We start from the raw sequence: 23081 nt of genomic DNA on the forward strand, positions 1-23081 counted from the left end.
TCCTCACTCTGTGTCATAGAGCTCATAAAGCGTCACAGGTGGATCAAACATGTGGCTCGTGGGCCAAATTTGACCTCCAAGAGGTTTGACTTTAACCCATAGGAGAGTGCATTAAAAAAAAAAAAAAAAAAAAACCCTTTAAAGAATACTCCGAAGATTTTGGACCCACACCTCAACCCTATCATTTACAGAGTGAGATAAGCTCATAAATACCTTTTTTGTGTCTGTGCGTCCAGTGGCTGGATCCCAGCTGTTAGCATCATAGTTAGCTTAGCTCAACTGCCGGAGGTGAAGAGGAGACAGAGCCGGACTGACGAAAGTGGACAAAATACTCCTTCCAGTGGTCCAGGGGACGGCGTATTAGCACGTGAAGTAAATCCAAATGCTTATAAAATGTTTTAAAAAACGTGTTATCTTTTCAATCCGTTAAAATAACGTGTTGATACACACAGACCTACACATGCGCAGTGCTCCGCGGAAGGATATACCGGAGCACAGCAGTAGCAGCCATAGACTCAGCCGCTGTGCGCCGGTATATCCTTCCGCAGAGCATCACTGTGAGGAGTAGTTTGTCCACTTTCATCAGTCTGGCTCTATCTCCTCTTCACCTCCTGGAGTTGAGCTAAACTAACTATGATGCTAACAGCTGGGATCCAGCCACTGGAGTAACGGACACAAAAAAGTATTTATGAGCTTATCTCACTTTATAAATGATAGGGATAGGGTGTGGGTCCAAAATCTTCGGAGTATTCTTTTAAGTGGACATTAACAGTATTTTTCCAATGAACTTAACTGAGTTTATAGTTAATAAAATAAAAATAAGTCAAACCAGTGAACCAGCAGTGAAAGCTTTCATCCTTAAATCTTATGAAAAACCTGCTCTATGTGGCCTTCTGAGCTGAATTTCATGAGTAACTGTTCATTCATACTTAAAAAAAAAAATCTCACTGGTGAAATATTTTGAAATAAAGCTTCACTTGCAGTAAACTCCTCCAGCATTGTTTGTGCATCAACAGCAGAGCCTTTTCAGGTTATTGACCAGAACACTGCACTCAGTTTTAATTAGAAATAAATGGATAATAATTTTGGTTTGTAAGATCTAATAAAATAATACCTTTGGCCATTTTAAATGTAATGAAGCCAATAATGTGATAAGTTGCTGATGGTCTGATAGGACATTTGAGCCATTATCAGACATTAAACTAATGATCTAACATGGAGGTGTCAAACATACGGCCTGTGGACCAAAACTGGCTCACAAGAGGCTCCAATATGGCCCTCCAAGCTATCAAGAAAAAAAAATCAGATTAACTACAAATTGTTTTTGAAGAAAATTCTTAATAGGAGTGGATACAACATAACACTGAGACCTGAGCTGAGGTAACAGTGACAGACAGTTAGTTAGCATTAGCATTAGCCTGAAAAAGATGCTGTCAGAGTAAGTTTGCAAAAACATACAATGGAACAGCTTTTTTTTTTTTTAACATTTCACTGTATTGTGCACCAAAAGAAATAATCAAAATTGTCTTTATGTAAAGATTGTGGCCATTTTCCATTCCATTCCATTTCTTTTTGTTTTGTTTCTTAGAATTTAGCCATTTCACTCACATGCAGTCTGCACCACAACAAAGAAAAGATTATTAAGGTGGAATCTTACCAATTTGACCCTTTAAAGATGGAATTAGGCTACATATGGCTCCTGAGCTGAGATGTGTTTCACACCCCTGATCTTGTAAGTCATTACATTCAGGAGTACCATTAAAAAAAGACTTTCAAAATGTAGTAAAAGCAGTCAGTGTTGCAAAGATACTTAAATATTGCATTTCTTAAAAAATAAAGTTGTTTTTTTTTTCCTGGCTTTTTGCAGCTCTCTTACGGTGGTGGATGGGATAGTTGTGACACTCCTTCATGGACAACACCTACTATCCAGCACTTTCTTTACAATTTTCTCACATTTTGGGAGACTTATGGGCTATTATTGTATTATTGATTGGCAGAGGGGACCTCAGGATATTTTTTTTTCTCTTCTAGTGAATAGAATTGTAATAACAATGAGTTTGTGATGAAGTGAAACCGTGCTGCCCAGCAGAGCATGTTCATAATGACATTTCCATTGACTGGTGATATCGGAGGCCCGAGTGGAGTCATTACACTGATCCGGGTCGCTGGTAGCCGTTGCTGACGGCGCTCTCCACCCTGCGGCGGATCACTTGTTTTGGGGGGAGGTCTGGGTGCCCAGCAGCCTTTAAACTCTCTTTGGACTCCAGCGTCGATAAACTTTGGACAGATCCGGAGCAGCTCCGTCGGCCTTGACAGTGACACACAAACAATTACTTGTATCTCCTGGCAAAATGACACAAAAGACACACAAGTGCGATAGGAAAACAGCTGACACACTGCACCACACAACTGCAGGCAATGAGCCGTGTAAATAATACTTTCACTGCTGTTTAACTTATGTGTAAATCAAAGGAGGGCTGTCAGAGTCGGAAAGCCCCGCTGGAATAAATCACAACAATAAAACTATCCGCTTTATGAAGTTCATCCTGAAAGATGTCACTTTTATGAGATTGCAACCTGCTTTATTACTGCAAGGGAAACAAAATCGGTGCGTTCATTACAGGAGGGTTCAGTCCGGGGTTCTCGATGATGGTTGTACCTTCGGATATGAGCAGCGACTTGAGAGACAGAGCGGGGGAGTGGTGCAGCGGCTCCGGCCGGAGGTCGCTCCGGCAGTGCGGGGCTTTCTTGGGAGCGGGAGACAGCCTGGGTGTCGTGCCGACCGACGACAGGCTCAAGGCGTCCTCGGACTCGCCGTCCGTGCGGCCCGTGTCCTCCCTGGAGCTGGACTCGGGGCTGCTGGCGCACGCGGCGCTGCCGGGGCCGTTGGAGAGCTGCGACGGCGTCCGGCGGAGCTCCGGGGGCGGCCTGTCCTGACCCGGCCGGGGTCCGGAGGAAGCCGCTTTGGAGGAGGCGTTCTGCTCCGACGAGTGGGACGACAGGGACTCCAGGCTGCCCATGGGGGTGCTGCTCGGACTGCTGCTCAAAGTGTCGCCTAGGCAGGGACCAGAGACCAGGCACACCAGGCCCTCATTAAAACCTGCGAAGACGACTGCTGCTCTGGACAGGAAACACCGGAACAGGAGAAACCCACCGGAACAGTGTGTGCGCAGTGACAATGATGGCTGGTGGCAGGTTTTGGCAATTTGTGGCGCGTTGGCCCGCGGCGGTAATCACAACTTTGGTACTCACTTTCTGCATCGGCCAGACACAGCGTTGGGGTGTAGAGGCTGCGGGGCTTGCGGGGCCCCGTGGACAAACAGATGGCCCTGCTCCGGCGAGAGCCCGGCCGGCTCTGGGGCTGCGGCAGCGGCACGTTGGGGTCCGGAGGCTGGTGGAAGATCTGCGTGATCGGGACAGCAGCAGAACGGTCTCACATTTAGGTATTCTGGTTATTTTTTTTAAACTTTGCTGAAGTCAAAGTGTCTATTAATAAAAATACAAATAAAAACCCATTTAAACCTTTTAAAAACCCATCTTTAAGTATTTCTTGGCCAAATCTTCAGAAGAAAAAAATTCCCATTTTTAATCTACAAATGGTTTCCAATGAGCCTTAAAAACAAACAACCACCAATATCAGAGTTTTTTTCCCTCTACCAACATGATGATATTTATACTATATTAAATTTCTGTGACTGCTTTCTGTTTTTGACATTGACAGGTGAAGTTTCTTTTTGAGTTTTATACATATTTAGAAAATTATAATCTACCAAGTTGTGTAATTTCAACAGTTTTAGCCATGAATAATGGGTTTATTGGATTTATGTATTTTTTCCACTAATTTCTGTAAAATGAAAATTAACTGGATGTTTGTCTTTACATGCATCTCCCTAAATTCCAACAGAGTCAGCCAGATAGGAAGCAATCAGAGAATTATAGTGCTGTGTTATCCAACACACCTTTTACTTTGTCCAATACAGAAATTGCTTTTAATATTTTTACTTTTGTATATTATCTGTTATTTCCAGTTCAAGTTCTCATCAGTCATTAGTGACAACGTCATCTTCCGTATATTATGAACGGTCAATATCTTTCCCCCAGATTTAGTGACAGTTTAACATCAAACCATGTTTCTTTTTTGACCACTTAAAACACCAATGTTTATTTTTCTCCAGAAAATCTTACACAAGTGATTGTAATTTCAATGTGCTGCATCCCTCTGAAAGGTTTCTTTTTCTTTTTATTAAACATGTTAGAGTCGGTCAAATCTCTTTTTCTGCCCATTTTGCCCGAGGACAAGAATCTGCCTATTAACTATCCACAGCTTGATATTGTTTATCTCCTTGAAACACATCCTTCTTCATTCCACAAAAACACATCACCCGATATGCTCCAATCCAATAAGACACATTTATACAGCTGGGAGTTGGAAAATATGCATTAAAATAATGACACGGTCAAAATACACCACCTTTTAGTTTAATGGGCTTTATGATGGTAACAACCTATATATGTGTGAGTTTAATTCAAAGGGGTTGAAACACATCATGTATATGTAATATTTAGATCATTTCAGATTAAACTGCAAACTAAAACCGGGCGGCTCACCTTATTGAAGTTCTCGATCAGTATTTCCACCACAATGTTCTGAAACTTGATGTTCATCATGGCGGCCACGGTCTCCTCCTGCGAGCGCATCAGCGTGGGCCCAAAGATCACGCCCAGGTTGGACACCGTCATCAGGTTGGATTGGTTCTGAGCAGAAACCCTGAATGTAAAAAGAGACGAGAGTGTCGGACAGAGTCTGGCTGAGAGCTTCACCTCGTAACCAGAAGGTGATATTTCCTGTTCCAGCGCAGCAGTTCTGAAGGAACCCAACATCCTCCGTCCATGAAGACACTTTAATTGCTTGCAGCGATTTTTATCACGTCTCCCGGGGCCGCGCTTTCCCTTAAAGGCTGCGGTGTTACCGGCTCATTACGGGAAGACGTACGTGACAAGGTGCTTTACGAGCAGCTCCAGCATCTCCTTGTTTCTGTCGGGCAGCTTATGAACCAGAGCGTGCACGGCACACACCCGGTAGTTCTGGTCATCGGACTCTGAGGAGAGATCGAAACGATCAGGATCAGCAACGGCAAACTGGCAATTACTGCGGTTTCCACAACCCCACTGGAAACGTGACGTCGGACCACTGAGCCTGCTGCTGTAGACAAACACAGACTCAACATGGCACATCAAGGTTCTGCGAGACGGGAACGCTTTAATTGCTTCAGTCTTTTCACTGATTTGGTTTTCAGACAGCGCAGTGCCGACACAGCCATCTCGGTTCAAAAGACTGACTTTAAAGTGTAACGCAGCTCACAATTAATTTCCCTGGAATGTGCTCGATGCAGACTCAGTTATATAGCTCCTTCAAACCCTCTGGCAAAAACACAGTTTACTATCAGATATTTGTAGTTGGAAACTGTTTCCTGCGCTCCTCGAGAGGGCATGTCGTTTTTAATTCAAACACACTGGAACAAATAATTCCGCTTAATGTTTAATAATAAAAGAGAGAGGGAGAGAGAGAGAAGCAGTTGCTAAGAGATCAGTGATATCAGTAACTTTTTAGAACTTACTGACGGCCATGATAAAATCTTTGTGGAGCTTGAAAGTCATGAGGGGCTCGGAGAGACACCTGGGGGAACAGAAAGCCGCCGCCGTCATTCGGGTGGCGAGCGGCGCGGGTCTGTTAAACGCAGCCACTCTGCTCTGTGAGTCAGTGGCAGCAGTGAAAGGGCGAGCGACTCCGGGGAGGCTTCAGAGAGGCATTATGGAGGCAATAATAGCTCCCGACAGTTAAAGACATGCAGCCGGCGGGGCGAGCTGACCTGAGGTAATTCTTCAGGCCGCTGGTGATGGTTTTGTTGTCCCACGTCTCCGGGTCCAGGTCCATATCCACAGGTGCTTTGGATGCTATTTTCAACACATTCAAGCACGTTTTATTGTTTTTTTTTTTTGGTTTTTTTTTTTTTTGTGAGGATTGAGCTGCCTGCAGAAAGCAACACAACCTGACACAAACAACATCATTCAGAATAACAATGCAGAGGAAAATCTGCACGAGAGCGCATGTGTGACGTCTTACAGAGAGGGAGATGAGCCTCGGCTATTCATTCAAGACATATCCTGTATGTATGTATGAAATGTATGCAAACAAGATTACTGCGGGTAATTCAATACAGCCGTGACAGTCACATCCAGTCCAGATGGCTGTTGCACTGTCACGCCACCAGGAGGACCTCTTGCTTCACTTTGCTGTCACAGGCAATGTTAAAAAGTGGAGTTTTTTTTTTTTTTACACCCTGAAGCTCATAAATCCTTTAAAAAACAAGAACATGGTGAACCAGGCACAAGTGGATTGCTTTGCTACACAGTGTACGAGATGTTGCCTTAAATTACAACTTACAGAAGACAGTGGTCATCAGCTTCTGCACTTTGGAGTTCACTCCTCCGATTCTGTACAGGCCCATTGTGTTTATACCTGGGCGACAATGGAGCACAGAGTCAATCAGCTGTCGTATGAATCAGTGAAATCCATCGTTATTTGCATCATTTGCCACATTAATCTCACACGTTTCCACGTCTCACCTCTGATTTCCACCAGGTCGATGCATTTTCTCACGAAGTTGAACCCTGCCTCATTAAGGAACGCTGCAACGCAACACAAGAAAAGCGGGTTGCCACTTCAATTACTGTCTGGGTTAACCGCACATCATGTAGGAATAATGAGCTCCCTCTCATGCCTGCTCTCAAACTAATAAGATGCAACCGGCGTGCTGCGAGGCCGCGAGGTGTCAGCTGAGTGGGCAGATGTCAGATCGTTGAGGTAACGAACACAGACGGCTATAGGTGTCGACGTGGCGGTGTGATTTGTGTAAGCTGGCGTCTTTAGTGATTCATTCAGTCTGAAAATAGTTAAAAGAGTTCAGAAAGAAATGTGTAAAGTATACTTACTCTCCTCTTTTTTGCTTAATATGGCTGGCAGATTGTAAATCTGGAGAAAATTGGCAGAAAATAGAAGAAATTATTAAGTGAAGGAGCTGTTCTCAGGTCACAAACATTTGGATTCCCGGCCGGTTCTGAGCTGTAAGTGGACCCTCCTAATTATAGCTCAAGTAGACGTTGAGGTCATTTTGTTTTTCACTAAAACCACCAGGAGAGGGCGCCAGTGAAGGTTTTTCTTTTCATTTTTTTGTGTGATATTGGACGTGGTGGGCGAACAAACAGCAGGCAGCACCAAATGAATATTTCAAAGACAAACCAGGCAGAGTTCCTCACCGGCTCCTTGCCATCCATGGCCTCCAGCCACAATCTTCTGTTGGACTCTGACAGTGCCTGCAGTGTCATAACGCCGTGCCTGGAAAGATTTAAGAGAAAAGCCAGTCTCAGTCTGATCTCATTGCCTTGGGGGCCCCTGGACATCCCGTGTTTACACTGGCTCAGACCGCTATAAAAGGACTCGTGTAACTCAAATAGCCCGTGTGCAGCTTGCTTGATTTCAAACCGTGGCCTTGGTGGGCTCCGTGCTCCACATTCCACTCCCAATTAAAAGCTACACACGTTTAACACTAGAGTGACGAGCTATTTTGCACCCAACATGCATGAAACAAGTCCCTCACCTCACGCTACGTGAAACCGTCCTGAGCTCCCGCTGCATGTATTTAGAGCGCTAAGTAGTGAAACAATCATACAGCATCATCTAACGACTTCAGGGAGAGGAGGAAAAAAAAAAAAAAAAAAAAACCCCAAACTGGACAAAACCCAGGAGTGACAGTTAGTACAAGCACGGAGTCGTGTCAGCTTGCATGTGGTGGAATTAACCAGCCCCATAATTTCAGGAATTGATTTCTTCGGGTTTTAAGCTTTTTGCCTTCAAATTGAAACAGAGAGACGATCCAGCAGAAGCTTTTCAAACATCTCTCTCAAGAAATATTCACTCTGCAACTATATTTCGTATAATAATTCACTTGCTTTTGTTGAAGCATATCCTGCTAAATCTCCACAGAAGTGATTGACATGAAAGGAAGACACTTTAAGATAATTTAAGATGTATAACAAATTTAAATTACTTTATATATCTGTTCTCGGGTATCTGTAAGTCATGTAAATCTATTGTTATTTATTGTTTAAATTAGTTTTTAATGAGCTTAATTCAGTTTTTGGTGTCGATCTACTAGTTGATACCTTATTTGGTGCTTGTGAATTCAATAAAAGCATTCAAAGTATTCAGTGATCTAATGTACATGTTTACATATTCAACCATCCATCGACCCGTGTTCCCAGCTGCCTATCCAGATAATCTATTTACAGCACATTAACCTATCAATGAAATCCATCAATTCATCCTTTAATCTACCTACTTATCTACCTAACTGCATTATGTAGAGGAAAAGAGTTTAAAAGTTTCTAAGAAAAAATACAGAAGCTTTTATTGGTTTGAGCACCACAAACAGAATTCTATTAATTCAGGTAAGAATGGATGCTTTAGAGGGAGATGTGCTAAATCAAAGGAAATGAAATGAAGGCATCTGCACGGCTGAATCGATTCAGGTGAGCCCACCAAAACGTGTGTTTCTGAGACGGCGGGTCGGATGAGGGCGGGGCTACAGGTGCAGCCGCATCTTTATTATAATGAGGATGAATAGATGAGCCTGAAGCAGACTAGAGTTTGGCCCACATTGTCCTTGTGGTTAGAACATGGACCTTGGGGCATCGCACCTCATGATAAATGAGATGGCCTGTGAATAAACTGCAGTTATTGTCCGTGCTCAGCAACCCGCACCGAGGGGCGAGCTCCGCCGGCCCGGCTGCTGCTGCTGCTGCAGTGCAACATCAACGCCGGTATTTTGTGAAGTACACGTCACAATAATGAGCTCCCATCAAGCAGTTTGTAGCACTCGGTCGATTTTGCCAGTGTTAATCAGCTGACAGGCAATTAAAGCTGTATGAGACTTTTCCAATACTTCATCTAATGCCCCACTAAAACATTAAATGCAAATCAATTCAGAATTTTTCTCATACGTCTTGGAAATTTTCAAACTTCTGAAAAACAGATGGAATTTAGATGAACGACATGAAGAAGTCTATTATTTAAGACTGATCGGAGACAGGGAGAAATAATCCAACAAGGTGTCGGTGTCCATTAGCCCTTATTGATCCAGCGACGTCTGATTTGTGAAGAGGAAATGAAGTTTGGATTGGAGCGAGCACTACGATTAGCAGCACACATGCAGCACATGCAACTGCTCCCAGAGGGCAGCGGTGGTCAGTTCACATACCGGACTTTACAGAAAAACTGAAGTGGTCTGAAAAGAGTTCCACGATAGATGTCGTTTCTACATCGACACGGACACAGAGAGAAGATGGAACGGGTTCAAAAATAGGATCAATATTAATGTTGCAGACATACAGCAAACACAGGCTTGGAGAGGGAGGAGACATGCAGGACACAAACAGAGCCGGGGATATCTCACACCGCCGATCTCGGTCTTTTTAAGATGTTAATCAAACCTGAACAGCTCTTGCATGTTCACGAGTCGTGTACTCTGAGGGTAATCGGGGTTAATTTCCAGTATCAGAACACAAAATGCATGGAAACCAAACATCAACATGCACCAGTTTGAATAGAAGTTAGCTGTAAAAACAAACTCAAGCCTCTGTGGCCTTCTTATTTAATTTTAAAAAAGTCTGTTATACAATAATAATTTACTAGGGCGGCACGATATATTTCATACTGATCATCATTGTGAAAAATTCTATTTCACTGCACTGTACATTCAGCCAATCAGATGGAGCCCTCTTGAAAGAAAGCTGCTGAAACACTGGAAAAAAAATCTCAACAACATATAGTTAATTCAGAGTGGTGAAACTATTGTGTTGAGAAGCATTCTTATTGGTTTAACCAATCAAAAAAAAAAAAAAAAATTCTAATATGTGATGATAGCTGTTCTGCATTTTAATGTAAACCCAGAAATCAAAGGCGCTGATTGGTTCACTCTTTCCATATCTGCATGCATGATGCACGACCTTGCAGGAAATGCAAGTTGAATTTTTAAATTTAGTTGTTCTGTGAACAACTTTCTGGATCAAGGATGTGGACAAATAAAATTCCACCCTGGGCTGTGACTGGCCCCAGGCTGCACAACATTATTACACTTTAGCTCGTATCGTGCAGCCTCTTATTAATTATTTTCCAATGTGGGGCAAACTGAAGAATACAGTATATCACTGCACAAAAAATGTCCAAGTATCTGCAGTCCTTTTCCTGAAACACTAACTAGTGGTAGTTATACGAACATTAACCGTCACACTGAATGCATGTGAGTCTTTACTCTTTAAGAATGTGTATCACAGACCTCTCCATGACTTCAATATCAAAGCAGAAACGCTTGTCGATGGAGTCTGTTTTCCTCCGAATGCAGGACTTGAGCTTGAACATCTCCGGCTGACTGAGGACCAGACCGTTCTGAAAATAAACACACACACATACACACACAAATCATTAAAAAATAGCATCTTATCAAAAAGCGGAAGTTAAAAACCTTTTTTTGGGTTAATGCAAATGAAAATGCAAATCTAGATTAAACACTCAAATATGGTCAAATCTCATTGTATCACTGTGTACATGCAGCAAATGAATTTCTTCTTCTTGACGTCGTTAAGGCAGTGTTTGTCTCCTGGTACCTTCAACAATAGCAGCCCCACTTACAATCAGAAAAAAAAACTTCTGAATAAACCGGGGGGAAGTTTTCAATTGGGAGGTGGGGCAATCGAACCAGCACTTACTAGCATTTGTTTGTAATAAACCAAACCACAGAAAGTATCACTAATTCTATCTTCAACATGTAAGAGTAACTCCTGAAGATATGGACCTGTCTTTTCACTGGAGCTTTTCATGGGGCTGACGGTATCTTGTTGTCAGGGAAGCAGGATTTCCCCTCCTGGTGACTTTTCAAGTTGCATGAACGAACCCAAAGTGGAATGATCCGGATCTCATTACAGTGAGTTAGATCAGGACAACGTTGAGCACAACACCCCTGCATTCAGCTTATTGCAAATAAAGCAAATAAAGCATACCTATTTAATTATGTTCAAAGTTAAAACGTCAGTCTTTCCATTCTTTTTCTTGTTATTTGTATTCTTTTTCTTTTTTTTTTTGAACCTTAGAACATTTTTCTTTGCCTCGAGTTTGCAAGTCTTTTGTTTTCTGTGCCCAAATTCGCAGTTCAGCAGCGTTGACTTTTTGTATTTTCCCCCCTCGGGGCTGAGACGCTGTTTAAGGCTCCAGCAGGCTCTTTGTTTCACCCACACAGAATACACAGGCTCGCCCGTTCCTGCTTTTAACATGTGGACGTGCAAATAAACCGAACTAAACCGTCCTCCATCCATCTCTCATCCCCACTTTAGGACAATGTGGGGCTGCAGGGAGGCCAACACAGCAAATATTTGGTGAAAGGCAAGGTAAACGCTGGACAGCTTGAGATGGATTACACACACACACACACACACACACACACACACACACACACACACACACACACACACAAACACACACACAGACAAACACACCTTTGAGAGCATTTAGGCCCCTTTTGAAATGCCCCCAACAGCATTTCAAGTCAAAGCATCGTTCCACCTTGAGAGACGTCTTCAGTGTCTCTGACCACTGTTTTCGTGTAAACGGACACCTCAAATACACTGAAAATGTGGCATTTTCACTCAACAAATGTCGCGTAAATGAGGCCTTCGAGTTACCTGTAGGGAGAGTACATGCAAACTCTTCAGCTTCAAATCAACCTGTGGTTTTCGTGTCATGTGGTAAGTTACGAAAGTAAGTTATAAAATAAGTTATGCTTCAGTGCACCATGTTGTGCATGAGCTGCAAATTCAGAAGCAACGTATTGCAGACATGTGTGATTAAATATGATTAATTTGTATAAATTGCGCAATCAATTCATTTAAAAAAACATTACTTGGAAAAAAGTTGCCGAAACACAAAGTCCCCGTATTTATTACAAATCACATTTAGGAAGGTACTTAATAGATGGTTCACGCCAATTAACCTTAAAATTCAAGTGTTTTGGATTGGACTGGAAGAGACACGTGCACATAAAGGAAAAACGTGCACACTTCACACAGCTCAACCCAGATTGTACCTGGAGCCCTGCTGTTTTGTTCTTGACCACGACACTGCCGCGAAGCATGAAACTAAACTCAAGTACCTGTTTCCCATTGGACTTATTTTCAGTGTTGCTCATGCTGAAGGTCTTGCTGCCTTTCTCGTACGTGCAGTAGTGACGTATCCAAGTGCATCCCAGAGGACCTGAGACCAAAAAGGAAAAGGAAAAAAAAACAAGAAGAAGAAGGAGAAGAAAGTAACAGCTGAGAGCCCAAATTATTTTTTCTCTGAATCACAAGCCTCTGGAAAGACTTCTGAAAATCAATTTGCAATTACACTGTGATGAATCAAAAGTTGTTTACAGTGGCTGATAAAAATCTACCATTTGTGGTGCTGACCCCCCCCCCCCAACTGCCATTTGAGAGCAGATCAAAGTGAATCAGTAAACAGGATGAATTATGAGCTGTGTGTGAGAGGATCTCCTCTGCAGAGGCCTGGGAGAACTCCAGACATGTTTATGGTGACGGATATAAAACATGCACTTATAGGCAAAGTGGGGGGGGGGGGAACTCACGTTTCTCCTGGACATACAGGAAGCCCTCCATCGTCCACTGGCCTGGAGGCTTGTAGTCCTGATCCGCGGACCTTATCCTCTTCATCAGCTTCTCCACTTCCTGCTTGGTGCTCACAAAGTTGTTTCGTGTCTAAGCGGCAAATGGAAAGTGATGCTGTCAAAGCCCGACCTGATGAATTTCACTGGACTGACATTTCTTTGTGTGTGTGTGTGGGTGTGTGTGTGTGTGTGAGATTCATCATCTCAAAAATGCTTCTATTGTGCCTGCATAAAAGGAAAAGAATGTCAAGCGGCTGATAAATGCCTCGTATCAGTGCAGCTGCATGAGCAGACCTGGGAGAAGAATGATCAACCTATTGAAAAACCATTTGGACTGCATGTATTTCCAACAGATAACATTCAGATTATTACACTGCAAGGAATATACTCTTGGTGCTGATTTTAGATCAGCACCAAGATTGAGACGATGAGCTTTTTTTTTTCCCTTCAAGTGAAAAAGGTCAAAACGGGGCTGCTTCATATCTCTTCGCAGTGCTGAGACAGCCTCACCTCGTCCCGCCCCCATTAGAGCTCTCTGCATCTGAGGACATGGAGGGTGAGGGAGTGGAAATTGTCGGGGCAAAGCGGCTGACATTTTGGGTCAGAGAGAAATTTGGATCCTCGGGCTGCTGGTTGCGGGGTCGCAGCGCTGAAGGCAGGGGCCACGGCAGCAGCTGCGCTGGAACTGACTACTCTTTTTTTTTTGACACGCCATCGTTATATGTCCTACAGTGACCGCCTGCAACGCAACGCTGCAAACATCGATGGAGTCGGCTGAGAAGAATTTCATCTTATCATGCATTTAATCAGCCATTTGTGAAAACTCTGTTTCCGACGTGTGTACGAGAAGCTGGGGAATCTGATTATGCGGCCGGCCGCCTTTGTGTGCGGCCGACGACGCGTTGAGACTTACGTTCTGTAGGTTGAACTGCAGTTGCTGTTTGTACGGCTCAAATTCGTGAGCCAGCTCATATCCTTCATGGTAGAATGTAAACAAACCCTGGAGGAAGGCCAGGAGCTGGAGGAGAGGAATATTCAGTGGCGGTACATCCAGTTAATACACATTGAACGACTTGATTACAAAGGAACAGCCTTTAAAACAAGATATACTGTAAAACAAAGCAAAGGTTTAAGGCTGGTGTAAAGCAAACAGCAGTGCTTTGAAAATGAGATGTACCACTTAATGGAAATTGAAAAGTGAATTTGTGGAAGATCAATCAGTATCTGGTGGAACCGGCTTGTGTTTGAAGGAACTATTCTGAAGGTGTAGTCTGGTTCAGGCTCGTCCATCGATCGAATTTCAACCCAAAGCAAAAAATGAGCAAAAAAATCCATGAGCTGAAGATAAAATATAGAATATCAAGAAGTAGAAAAAGTTAAAAATATCCTTAAAATTAAAAAAAAAATATTCAAACATTCACTTAAATAAATTGAAAAAAAAAATCTCATTGAAATTCAATAAAAAAAATAAAAAAAGAATAAAATATTAGCTTCAAATTAAGTTTATGAAAACACATTACGAAGTGAGAGTTAGGCTGGTCTTCCTTCACATATCTGAGTCTCTGTTTGCCCTGTAAAAGTCTGTGAATATAAAAATTTCAGAAATGTATTCAGAAAAGTTCACCCAGCAGTGAACTGTGTAAAGATTAACGATCTGTGGGTTCCACATCGGCTCTCATGGATCATCATGATGCTTCCAAATAAACTCTGTCTGGACGTTTTCGGCTGTTTGACTCGGCTGCAGAATAAATCTGGAGCCAATCAGCCTTTCTGCTGGTATTACATGATGGATAAGGAGCAATTTCTTACACCAGCCTAAAACATCTGCACAGAATTGTACATCCTTCATTCATGAACACCAGAAATCATAAAACCTTTTAATAAAACAGTTTGTTTTTGTATCACAATCCTCTCCACATATGATAAACAAATTCAATGAGAGCTGAATACTGAACATGACACTTTAGATTGTGTTCAAGCTCGAGGAAAAGTTTCTGAGAGTTCTCCATGGCTGATAGATATCGATCTTATTTTTTCCTGATAACAAACAAACACCTGGGTCATTGTGGAGAGAAAATACTGTCCGTATTGTTGGAGGAGAAACTGATCCCATCGCTTGCATTGAACATCCTGCAAACATACAGCTTCACTCAGTCAAATCCTCAGACACAACCGCTGATTTGATTTCCAGGATGAGGCCTGCTGTATCAAATGTTCAAGGATGAAGCTTCTTATCTGTGCCCAGATTCATCACAGGCAAGGTTGAGCCTTGTCATTTTCTCCGGCACTACCTGAGACCGGGAGATTTACATTTCTGGCCAGGGTGTGTGGGTCTGCTGGCAGTGGATGCAAACAAACGGTGGAGAGGCCTTTTTTAAAAAGCAGCCCCTTTGCATCCATGTCACGTTTCCTAGATATTTAACAGTGAGGGATTTGAATATTTCCCGCTAACTTCTGCAGCGAAAAAGGTTAGAATTGACTGCAAATAGCTGTAAGGAGGAAGCTTTTATAGAGCCTCTGATCTCACTCATCTCAGCCGTAGCTATTTTGATCGTTTGAATTTTTGTAATTAGAACCACGAGCTTTCTCAGATGGATCAACTGAGGATGAGTCGAATATTAACTGGAATATTTACAATAATCAGCCACATCAAAGTCTGGCCAACTTTTCGTAGATAGAACATATTTGGTCACGTCTTTTAATTAAATTTAATATGTTTGACATAGAAAAAAAGAGGAAAAGCATAGCAAACTTAACTTTTTAGTCTTTTTGGTTGAGTGATTTTTAACAAAGTGATCATGGAATGGAGACACGAGAGGCACTGGGTCTCCATCCATTTATGGATGGCTCAATGCCTAAAATGAAAGTTATCTAACACAAACGATAAACCAAAATGTCCATCTGTGATGGCTCCACTGAGTCCCTGCCTCCCCAGAACGGCGGGATTTGTGAAGTGTCCCCGCTCTGCGCTGGTCAGTATCTATCAAACGTGGTCCAAGGGAGGAAAAGTGATGAATTGGCGACAGGTTCAAGGCTTCCGGACCCTACAGAGACCCCACATCGCACCTCCAGGACTTCAGGAGGACCTGCTGAAACCAGCAGACCTTCAGGGGTCGAGTGGATCCATGCTTTGATTGATCAAGGCCTGTATTTCCATTCCCACATTAATAATGTTGTGTTATATCTATTCATGGATGCTCTCCTAGTCTTTCTTCCACATACTTCATTTGTGCTTTGAGAGAAAAAGTCAAGGAGATGAAAAAAAAAAAAAAAGGTTATAGTATATAGTATAGTATAGGTTATATAGGCTATAATGTTATGGCTGATTGGTGTAAGTGACAGAAGTAAAAGAGGGATGTATTTCACTTGAAAGAGGAGGTAGCAGACATCTAAAAAGCACCTTTTATCATCAATCTGTGTTTCTTTGACGACATGCCACCTCAGCTAATCTGTTGGCTGCACCCAGAGCTACGAGGCAAAAGCAATTACAGCATCTCCAACAAGCATCCGGCGACGGAATCAGCTCAGTCACGTCAAACTGGCGCCCCTCTTACCGGCTCCACAAACTCAAACTTCTTCTTCTCTTGTACTTCTTGTATTTTGAAAACGTACTCCAGCGATGCGTCGTAGAAGAGCTGCCTCTCCTTATCAATCTGGGCGTCAGCCTGAGAAGGAGCGAAGAACCAGACCGGGGTCAGCGGCCTGACAAAGAGCAGGGCCGAGCCTCGGACGCAGAGCTCACTGCACACTTACAAAACTCAGTCTGTGCACTCAGAGAAGTACAGAAACTAGCAGCTTATTTATAGAAAAACACCCAGCTGACCATAAAACAGCATTATTCAGAGACATGTCGAGGATGAGAAAAGTTTGTTTTGGTCTTACCTCCTGCAGATACGCCTCCTTCTTTTTGGATGACAAGTTGAGGTGTCTCTCCAGAGTGGAGTAGTACTTCTCTGTTTCCTTATCGAACTTCTTCTTCCCTTCCTAAAGAGATCCACATGAAAGGCTTAAGCATTACCAGAAATGTGTCACTTACTCCTGTCCTGAAAGTGGATGCGAGCGATCAAACCACCACTAGGGGGAGGTCTCTCTGCATTTGCCACGAGTCCCTTAAAATTCATGTCAATAGATTATTGAGGGTCATAAAAATGCCATATGACATGTGTAATGATGAGCAGACAACGTCGGCATGACTGTGCATTATCAATAGGGGATTCTGAGAAATATATGCGCTGTAATTCTCACCGTGCCCCCAGCTGGGGACACAAGTTCACAGGAAAATACATAACACTGTAAATCACCAATAGCATAATGCGTTTGGCGCTCTGGCAGACGGGACCGGGCGAGCGCTGTTTGCATTTTCCCTTCTTGTTATGCTCCACTTTCCACCTGAAAAGTCGAGTCAATCGCAGGATTCGGAGAGGGTTTTTCACAGGAAGGCCAGATGCCCATCTAAACAGAGAGAGACTGCATATTTCACCCTCCTATTTGCGAGCTTTAATCAAACTCTGTCCAGGCAGAGAGGACCTGCCTGTGCGAGGGCATTCCAGCGTCTGACTTCCAAACCCCGCTCTGCCTACCTGATGCACATCTCTCTCTCTCTCTCTCTCTCTCTCTCTCTCTCTCCAGAATCATTCAGGGCTGGAAACAAACGCCACTGAACGGCCGCTGCAACCAGACCCTGCCTATTTGTTTTCATTCCCATGGCCCTGAAATTTAGCAAGTCTAATCTACTCACGACTGATATGACCTAGAACTGGATTCTGCATGACCTAGAACTGCCCCCCCCAACACACACACACACACACACACACACACACACACACACACACACACACACACACACAGCAGACAGGCAGTTAAACAGGACAGAGGAATCCACCAACACACACTGTAACCTCTCCTTCATAACTGCAATCACAAGTACGGCGACAAAATCAATAGATAATTTCGTCTTATTTCCATCTTTCATGTCATGTCTGGTCCAGAAATTATGTTTTGTGGAAAGAAGAGGGCTGAAAATCAATTGGACATAAGCCGACTTTTTCTGCGAAGGAAAAAAAATAAGATAATAAACAGATGGATAGTAAAATAAACATAAGATTAAATGTGACATCACCCTGACAGGACATAAATTTCCCTACAGATTTTAATAGTTTTTTTTAAATTTATTTATTAAAGAACAAAAGGGAGCTGGCTGTCTGCTCGGCCGTCGTGACTGCCGTTGACGTGACATTATTCTGCGAGCATGCATACAGCGGAAGCCCTGGGGTGAGTACACACACACACACACACACACACACACACACACACACACACACACACACACACACACAGGATCACATTAAATTAAGAGCTTTCGGTTTAGCTGAGCCCCACAGTCACAGCAGAGCTCTCCCCCGACTGCTGACCAGTGTGTGAACATGCCAAGAAAAAAAAAAGAGAGAGAGAGAAAATGGGCCTGTGTACGTCTGGAGCGACTCTTTCACACTTACAGAGCGGCAGGCAGTGACTCAGAGCTGCAGAGGGTCTGTGAGGCACCGCCAGCCTGATTAAGTCACCCAAAGTGTGCTGCTTTGTTTTGATCCGAGCAGGACGTGTATAAACTGGTGCTACCATAATGATACCCCAGCAGAACACCAGGTGTTAGTTGGCTTGTCCGTGTGTCGAGTACGCACCCCCACCTCCACCTCCCTCCACCCCCCGCCTGGGTATGTTTGTGTGATCAGAGCAGAATACGAGTGATTTAAATTGCAAAGACTGTCCCACAGAAAAAAAGGTGGCTGCAGTGCAAGCAGGAGGCTTTGAAGACCCAACGTGTGGGGAAGAGAAGAAGACACTGGTGTGGATGAATATATATATATATATATATATATATATATATATATATATATATATATATATATATATATATGTATACCCCCGGGCATATATGATGAGGTGGGCGCCTGCGTCGGAGAGTAATCAGCTGGCTGGCAATGAATAAAGTCAGAGCACTTCCCCAACACTGCCGCCGTGCACAAAAACACACATGGAACCATCACTTGGGAGATTTCCTCATCTGATTGCTTTGTTCACGCTCATGAATAAATCAGACGCAGGAAGAGAATATTCTGATGCATATTGCTCTGTAGTGGAATCTCTGACTGGTGATGTCTCATGTTGCTGTTAAGAGGGCTTTGATGGTGGCTGGAGCAGGGGCAGCTTCGCTAATAGCGCCCATAACGTGAGAAGGGGGAAAACAACACTGCGGGCGGCTTGTCTTCCAGTCATCAGGTGTTGTCTGCGAGGATGCCGGGAACTGACGTGAAGACCGCGGGAGGAATATTTGGGCGTGAGCGGTAGCGTTGCCAGTTCTGACACTGGCCCTAATGAGCCTCAGTGTCATTTCTGACAGATGCAAGCCGCAAGCTGAGGTTGGACATGTCGGCGTGGCGCGGCGTACATGGGAAGAGAAATCCCAGCAATCACACACTGTTTTACTGCACTTCCTCGTCCCTGTCAGACGCTGTGGAATAATGCTAACTTCAATGGCTAGCGAGGCATCGCATGCGGCACGTGTCGCCACGCGCTCATTTTAAATGGATCCTCCGCGCAGTGACATGAAAGGGGGAACTCTGTAACCCACCTCAACTGCGTTAGCTCATTAGAGCCGGCTAATTGGAGCAAGGGTCCAGAACGGCGATTAAATAGCAATAGCTTGGTTATTTTGATGCTCCACCACACATGAGCTGATCCTGGTTCCGCGGGGGGAGAAGGGAAACAGAGGGCTTCTGCAGGAGCTCGGTTACTTTGCTGCAAAGCCAAAAAATGTCTCCCCTCCTTACCTGGGGTCCCACGTCTTCGGGAGCCTTCACAGGAAGCGAGACGCCGGCCAATTAACAAGGAATAATTACAAACATCTGCTTCTGAAGGTTTGAAAAACAAGGCATCTGAGTAAAACCTGTTTAGTGCATCAGGCAAAGCTTCAGTCATCTCATCTGCGTTTTAGCTCATTGTGGCACAAGATGAAATTAAACAGAAGCAATAAGAAATGAAAGCAGAAAATGCACCGTGCTTGCTTTCTTTTCTATCTGATCTCAGTGTAATTCTTAACGCCTGAGTAAAGCTGCACGGAGGCGAAAGAAAGGAAGTAAAATCAATCTTCAAAAGCTTCTTTTATGATTATGGTGAGAAAAAGTCTTGACAAGCTCAGCTTGAATATAGGTCTATACTGTATGCTGTAAAGATCCCCACGGCATCTCACTGTCAAGATCAACATCAACCGTTTTCTCACCACCTAACTTCGAGATAACAACTGGGAGAAGAAGAAAAAAAAAAAACAACTTCAGTCACATCTGGAATTCCTTGTTGGGACGACACATTTGACGATCGCTTGATGCGAACTGACACGTGTGGAAACTGCGAGGTGGTTCCGTGGTTCAGACGCTCGTCTCACCGGCAGAACAGCATTGTTTGAGTCTGGGCTTTAAGAGCTTTCTGTGTGGAGTTTGCATGTTCTGCCTGTGGGCCTTCCGGTTTCCTAAAATGCGTGTGGAGTCTGTCTTGTGACGGATTGACCGAACCGAGGGTCCAGTCCCACCGGATTCAATATCTCGATTTACTGGATATTGCTCTCAACATGGAGGCCCGAGTGGAGAGATCTGGAGTAATTTATTGCGAGTGAAGGAGCAATAGCATCAGCCAAACTGTGAGGGAGAATTTGCTGCATGGTGCAAACTGAGAAGTGACAGGTTTCATCCAACATTTGGAAAAAAAAAAAAAAACACACACCAAAAATGCATTTTGGACATTTCAGCTTGAAGCATTTTTGAATGTGAAAAATTTTAAAAAGAAAATAATTAGTTACAATTGACGTTTCATCGTGTTCTTCAGCCACGGGCAAACTTGCAAGAAAAATCATTTCAAAATTTCATTTATTACAATGTGTTCTGGATTTTTGTGACAATTAGGCGTGATTCAATGGTGAGCGCCGGCTGCCGCACACAGACCCGAGAGTTATGCCCCTGAAAGCAATATCAATGAATGGATGGATGGATGATATGAAAAACACTGATGATGCCCTAATTCCAATTGAAATTTTTTTCACACTGCTGCAACCCGAAAAGATTATTTATTCAGTAAAATTGACACAGTGCCGTTGGCAGGAGTCATCTCATGACACTGTTACAAACTGAAACCCGACAATCCTACACCAGTGAGTGTAGTGAGCGTGACAGTGGACACCTTCAGAGAAACCTCTACAGAGCCACAATCAGACGTGGAAGCTTCCTGTTCGGGGTTATTAAAGAAATGTTTGTATTTAATATCAATATCAAGGATATTCCATCTGAAAAAACACTTTTTTTTTTAATAAGACTCAGCTATGAGTTTGCTTTAGTCCGACTTTAATTTCAGTTCAACTTTGACAGTTGCTGCATCCTGCTTTGAAAGTTAAAGATGACATTGTTTATTGAACTCTAACTTTCCGCCAGCTGTGAGTTTATTTAGAGGGATCTTTCCCACAACAGTTTGGCTTTATTAAACCCAAAGGCAGAGGGGACCTGTCAGGCAAAGGAAAAAGGTTCATTACTGGGAAAGAAGTGACACAAAACACAGACACTGCGCGGTGTGTTCAGTGTCACTCCGCACCGCCGAAGCGCCGCTTGGCTCGCAGGTATTATAACACAACGACAAGCCTTTCTGTCTGTTCACCCTTGAAAGTGATTCCATAAAGTCATTGTGTGCGGAATATTGACAGGCAGATAAAGGGTCAAAACAAAAATCCATGTGCGCTCAGGAAATGGACAGGAATAAGATTAGTTATTGATGAAAGTTAACCATCAATTATCTGCTCCGCAGTTGGGAGAGATATGATAGATTATGTGTGTGTGTTAGCTACAGCGGGTCTGAGCTTTCTGTGTGGAGCTTGTGCGCTCCCTCTGTAGGTGTGTGGGGACTTTCCCACACAATCCGCACAAGTTTGCTAAGCATGTCTTCTGAGAACCAGAAATGTCTGGGTAAACACGGTAATCTAGCCAACAAGTCAAGTTGTATCATAAAAGATGCTGGGAAAGATTTTTTTTGGATAGTTTTTTATGACATTGTTTGGCTTGTTAAGAGGTTTTTACACCCTGATATTGCTTTTCTTAAACTCATATCTGAGTTTTGTTTTTTAATCTCAACAGCACAAAATAGATTTTTTTTCAAAAGCCACGTTTAGATATGCAGTAATAAATTGGATATGAATGACATGCTTTGCAAATTGACCTCAGGAGGCCTCAAGATCCACTTTAAACACAACATGAAACACCAAATCCTCTGTGCTCTCTCTCCTCATCTTGTTCTTAACTTGATAATTCAGTCATCAGGTAAATCCTCAACCAGGGGTGTGAAACTCATTTCAGTTCTGGGGCCACATGAAGCCCAATTTCATCCTGAGTGTAAAGTAGTGAAATAATACCCTTTAAATTTAAACTTTAAAGTTTTTCTTTGTATGCACAGCTTTTACATGATGAAAATGTGTAGATTTTTTTTGCTAAAGCCAATTTTAATGAAACTTTGTAGTGTAAAACACAGTGAAGCCTTTGAGCAATATTTCATGGCAGTTGAATCTTTTGTTTGAGCTTTTCCAAGTTGCCTGGTTTTGTGGGCCAGATTGGAGCCTCTGATGGGCTTGTTTTGACCCACAGGCCTTATACTTGCCCCCCTGCACTAAACCCTAAAACTTACCAATCGTCTTTGATCACGTACAACTCCATATGAACATGTAATGCTGATGTGCAGATAAAATATTGGTGAAAGCCATCTCTCTCTCTCTCTCTCTCTCTCATAGTGGAGTTTACTGCACACGCTCCACAGCTGAAAGGACTCAGGATCCTGTCAGATGTCTGTGCAGATCCAGGCTGTGGCCCCGTTGTAGAAACTGTTCCTCAGTCTGTTGGTTTGTGCCCTCAGTGCCCCGAATGTTCTGTAGAGGGCAGCAGCTGAAACACCCAGTGTCCTGTGTGCGTGTGTGCTGTCTCTCAGAGTCCTGTGTGTGTGTGTGTGTATGTGTGTGTGTGTGTGTGTGTTCTTGTATTTCTATCCTTGTCGGGGCCAAATGTCCCCACAAGGATAGCAAAACGTGGAACGACGTGCCTTGTGGGGACCTTTTTCCGGTCCTAAGTAGGAGAAACAGTGTTTTCTTGACCATGTTGTTGTTACTGAAAAAAGTAAAAGTGCAAAAACATTTCTTTAGGGTTAGGCTTTATTGTGGTGTGGGTTAGGGTTAGGGTAAGGGTCAGGGTTAGGGGCTAGACATGAATGGGAGTCAATGGATGGTCCCCACAA

At 43.3% G+C, this 23081-nt stretch overlaps 1 protein-coding gene across 4 annotated transcripts in view; it reads right to left on the minus strand.

Moving 5' to 3' along the window:
* The window catches only part of arhgap42b (Rho GTPase activating protein 42b), a 96182-nt gene that overhangs the window by 3073 nt on the left and 70028 nt on the right, over positions 1 to 23081 (minus strand). Inside the window, exons 5-22 of one of the 4 annotated variants that reach the window (XM_030108104.1) lie at positions 16653 to 16754; positions 16325 to 16435; positions 13684 to 13788; positions 12732 to 12861; positions 12261 to 12361; positions 10395 to 10504; positions 9318 to 9374; positions 7318 to 7396; positions 6994 to 7033; positions 6628 to 6690; positions 6446 to 6520; positions 5871 to 5955; positions 5619 to 5677; positions 4994 to 5099; positions 4609 to 4768; positions 3253 to 3403; positions 2660 to 3055; positions 2152 to 2308 (exon numbers count right to left, since the gene is read on the minus strand). In XM_030108104.1, coding sequence (XP_029963964.1) covers positions 2152 to 2308; positions 2660 to 3055; positions 3253 to 3403; positions 4609 to 4768; positions 4994 to 5099; positions 5619 to 5677; positions 5871 to 5955; positions 6446 to 6520; positions 6628 to 6690; positions 6994 to 7033; positions 7318 to 7396; positions 9318 to 9374; positions 10395 to 10504; positions 12261 to 12361; positions 12732 to 12861; positions 13684 to 13788; positions 16325 to 16435; positions 16653 to 16754 — 2087 coding nt within the window. Of the gene's footprint in view, positions 1 to 2151; positions 2309 to 2659; positions 3068 to 3252; positions 3404 to 4608; positions 4769 to 4993; positions 5100 to 5618; positions 5678 to 5870; positions 5956 to 6445; positions 6521 to 6627; positions 6691 to 6993; positions 7034 to 7317; positions 7397 to 9317; positions 9375 to 10394; positions 10505 to 12260; positions 12362 to 12731; positions 12862 to 13683; positions 13789 to 16324; positions 16436 to 16652; positions 16755 to 23081 lie in introns of all 4 variants that reach the window. The other 3 variants (XM_030108103.1, XM_030108106.1, XM_030108105.1) reach the window with 3 other exon arrangements.

Source organism: Salarias fasciatus, chromosome 14 (assembly GCF_902148845.1).
Source record: "Salarias fasciatus chromosome 14, fSalaFa1.1, whole genome shotgun sequence".
NCBI lineage: Eukaryota > Metazoa > Chordata > Actinopteri > Blenniiformes > Blenniidae > Salarias > Salarias fasciatus.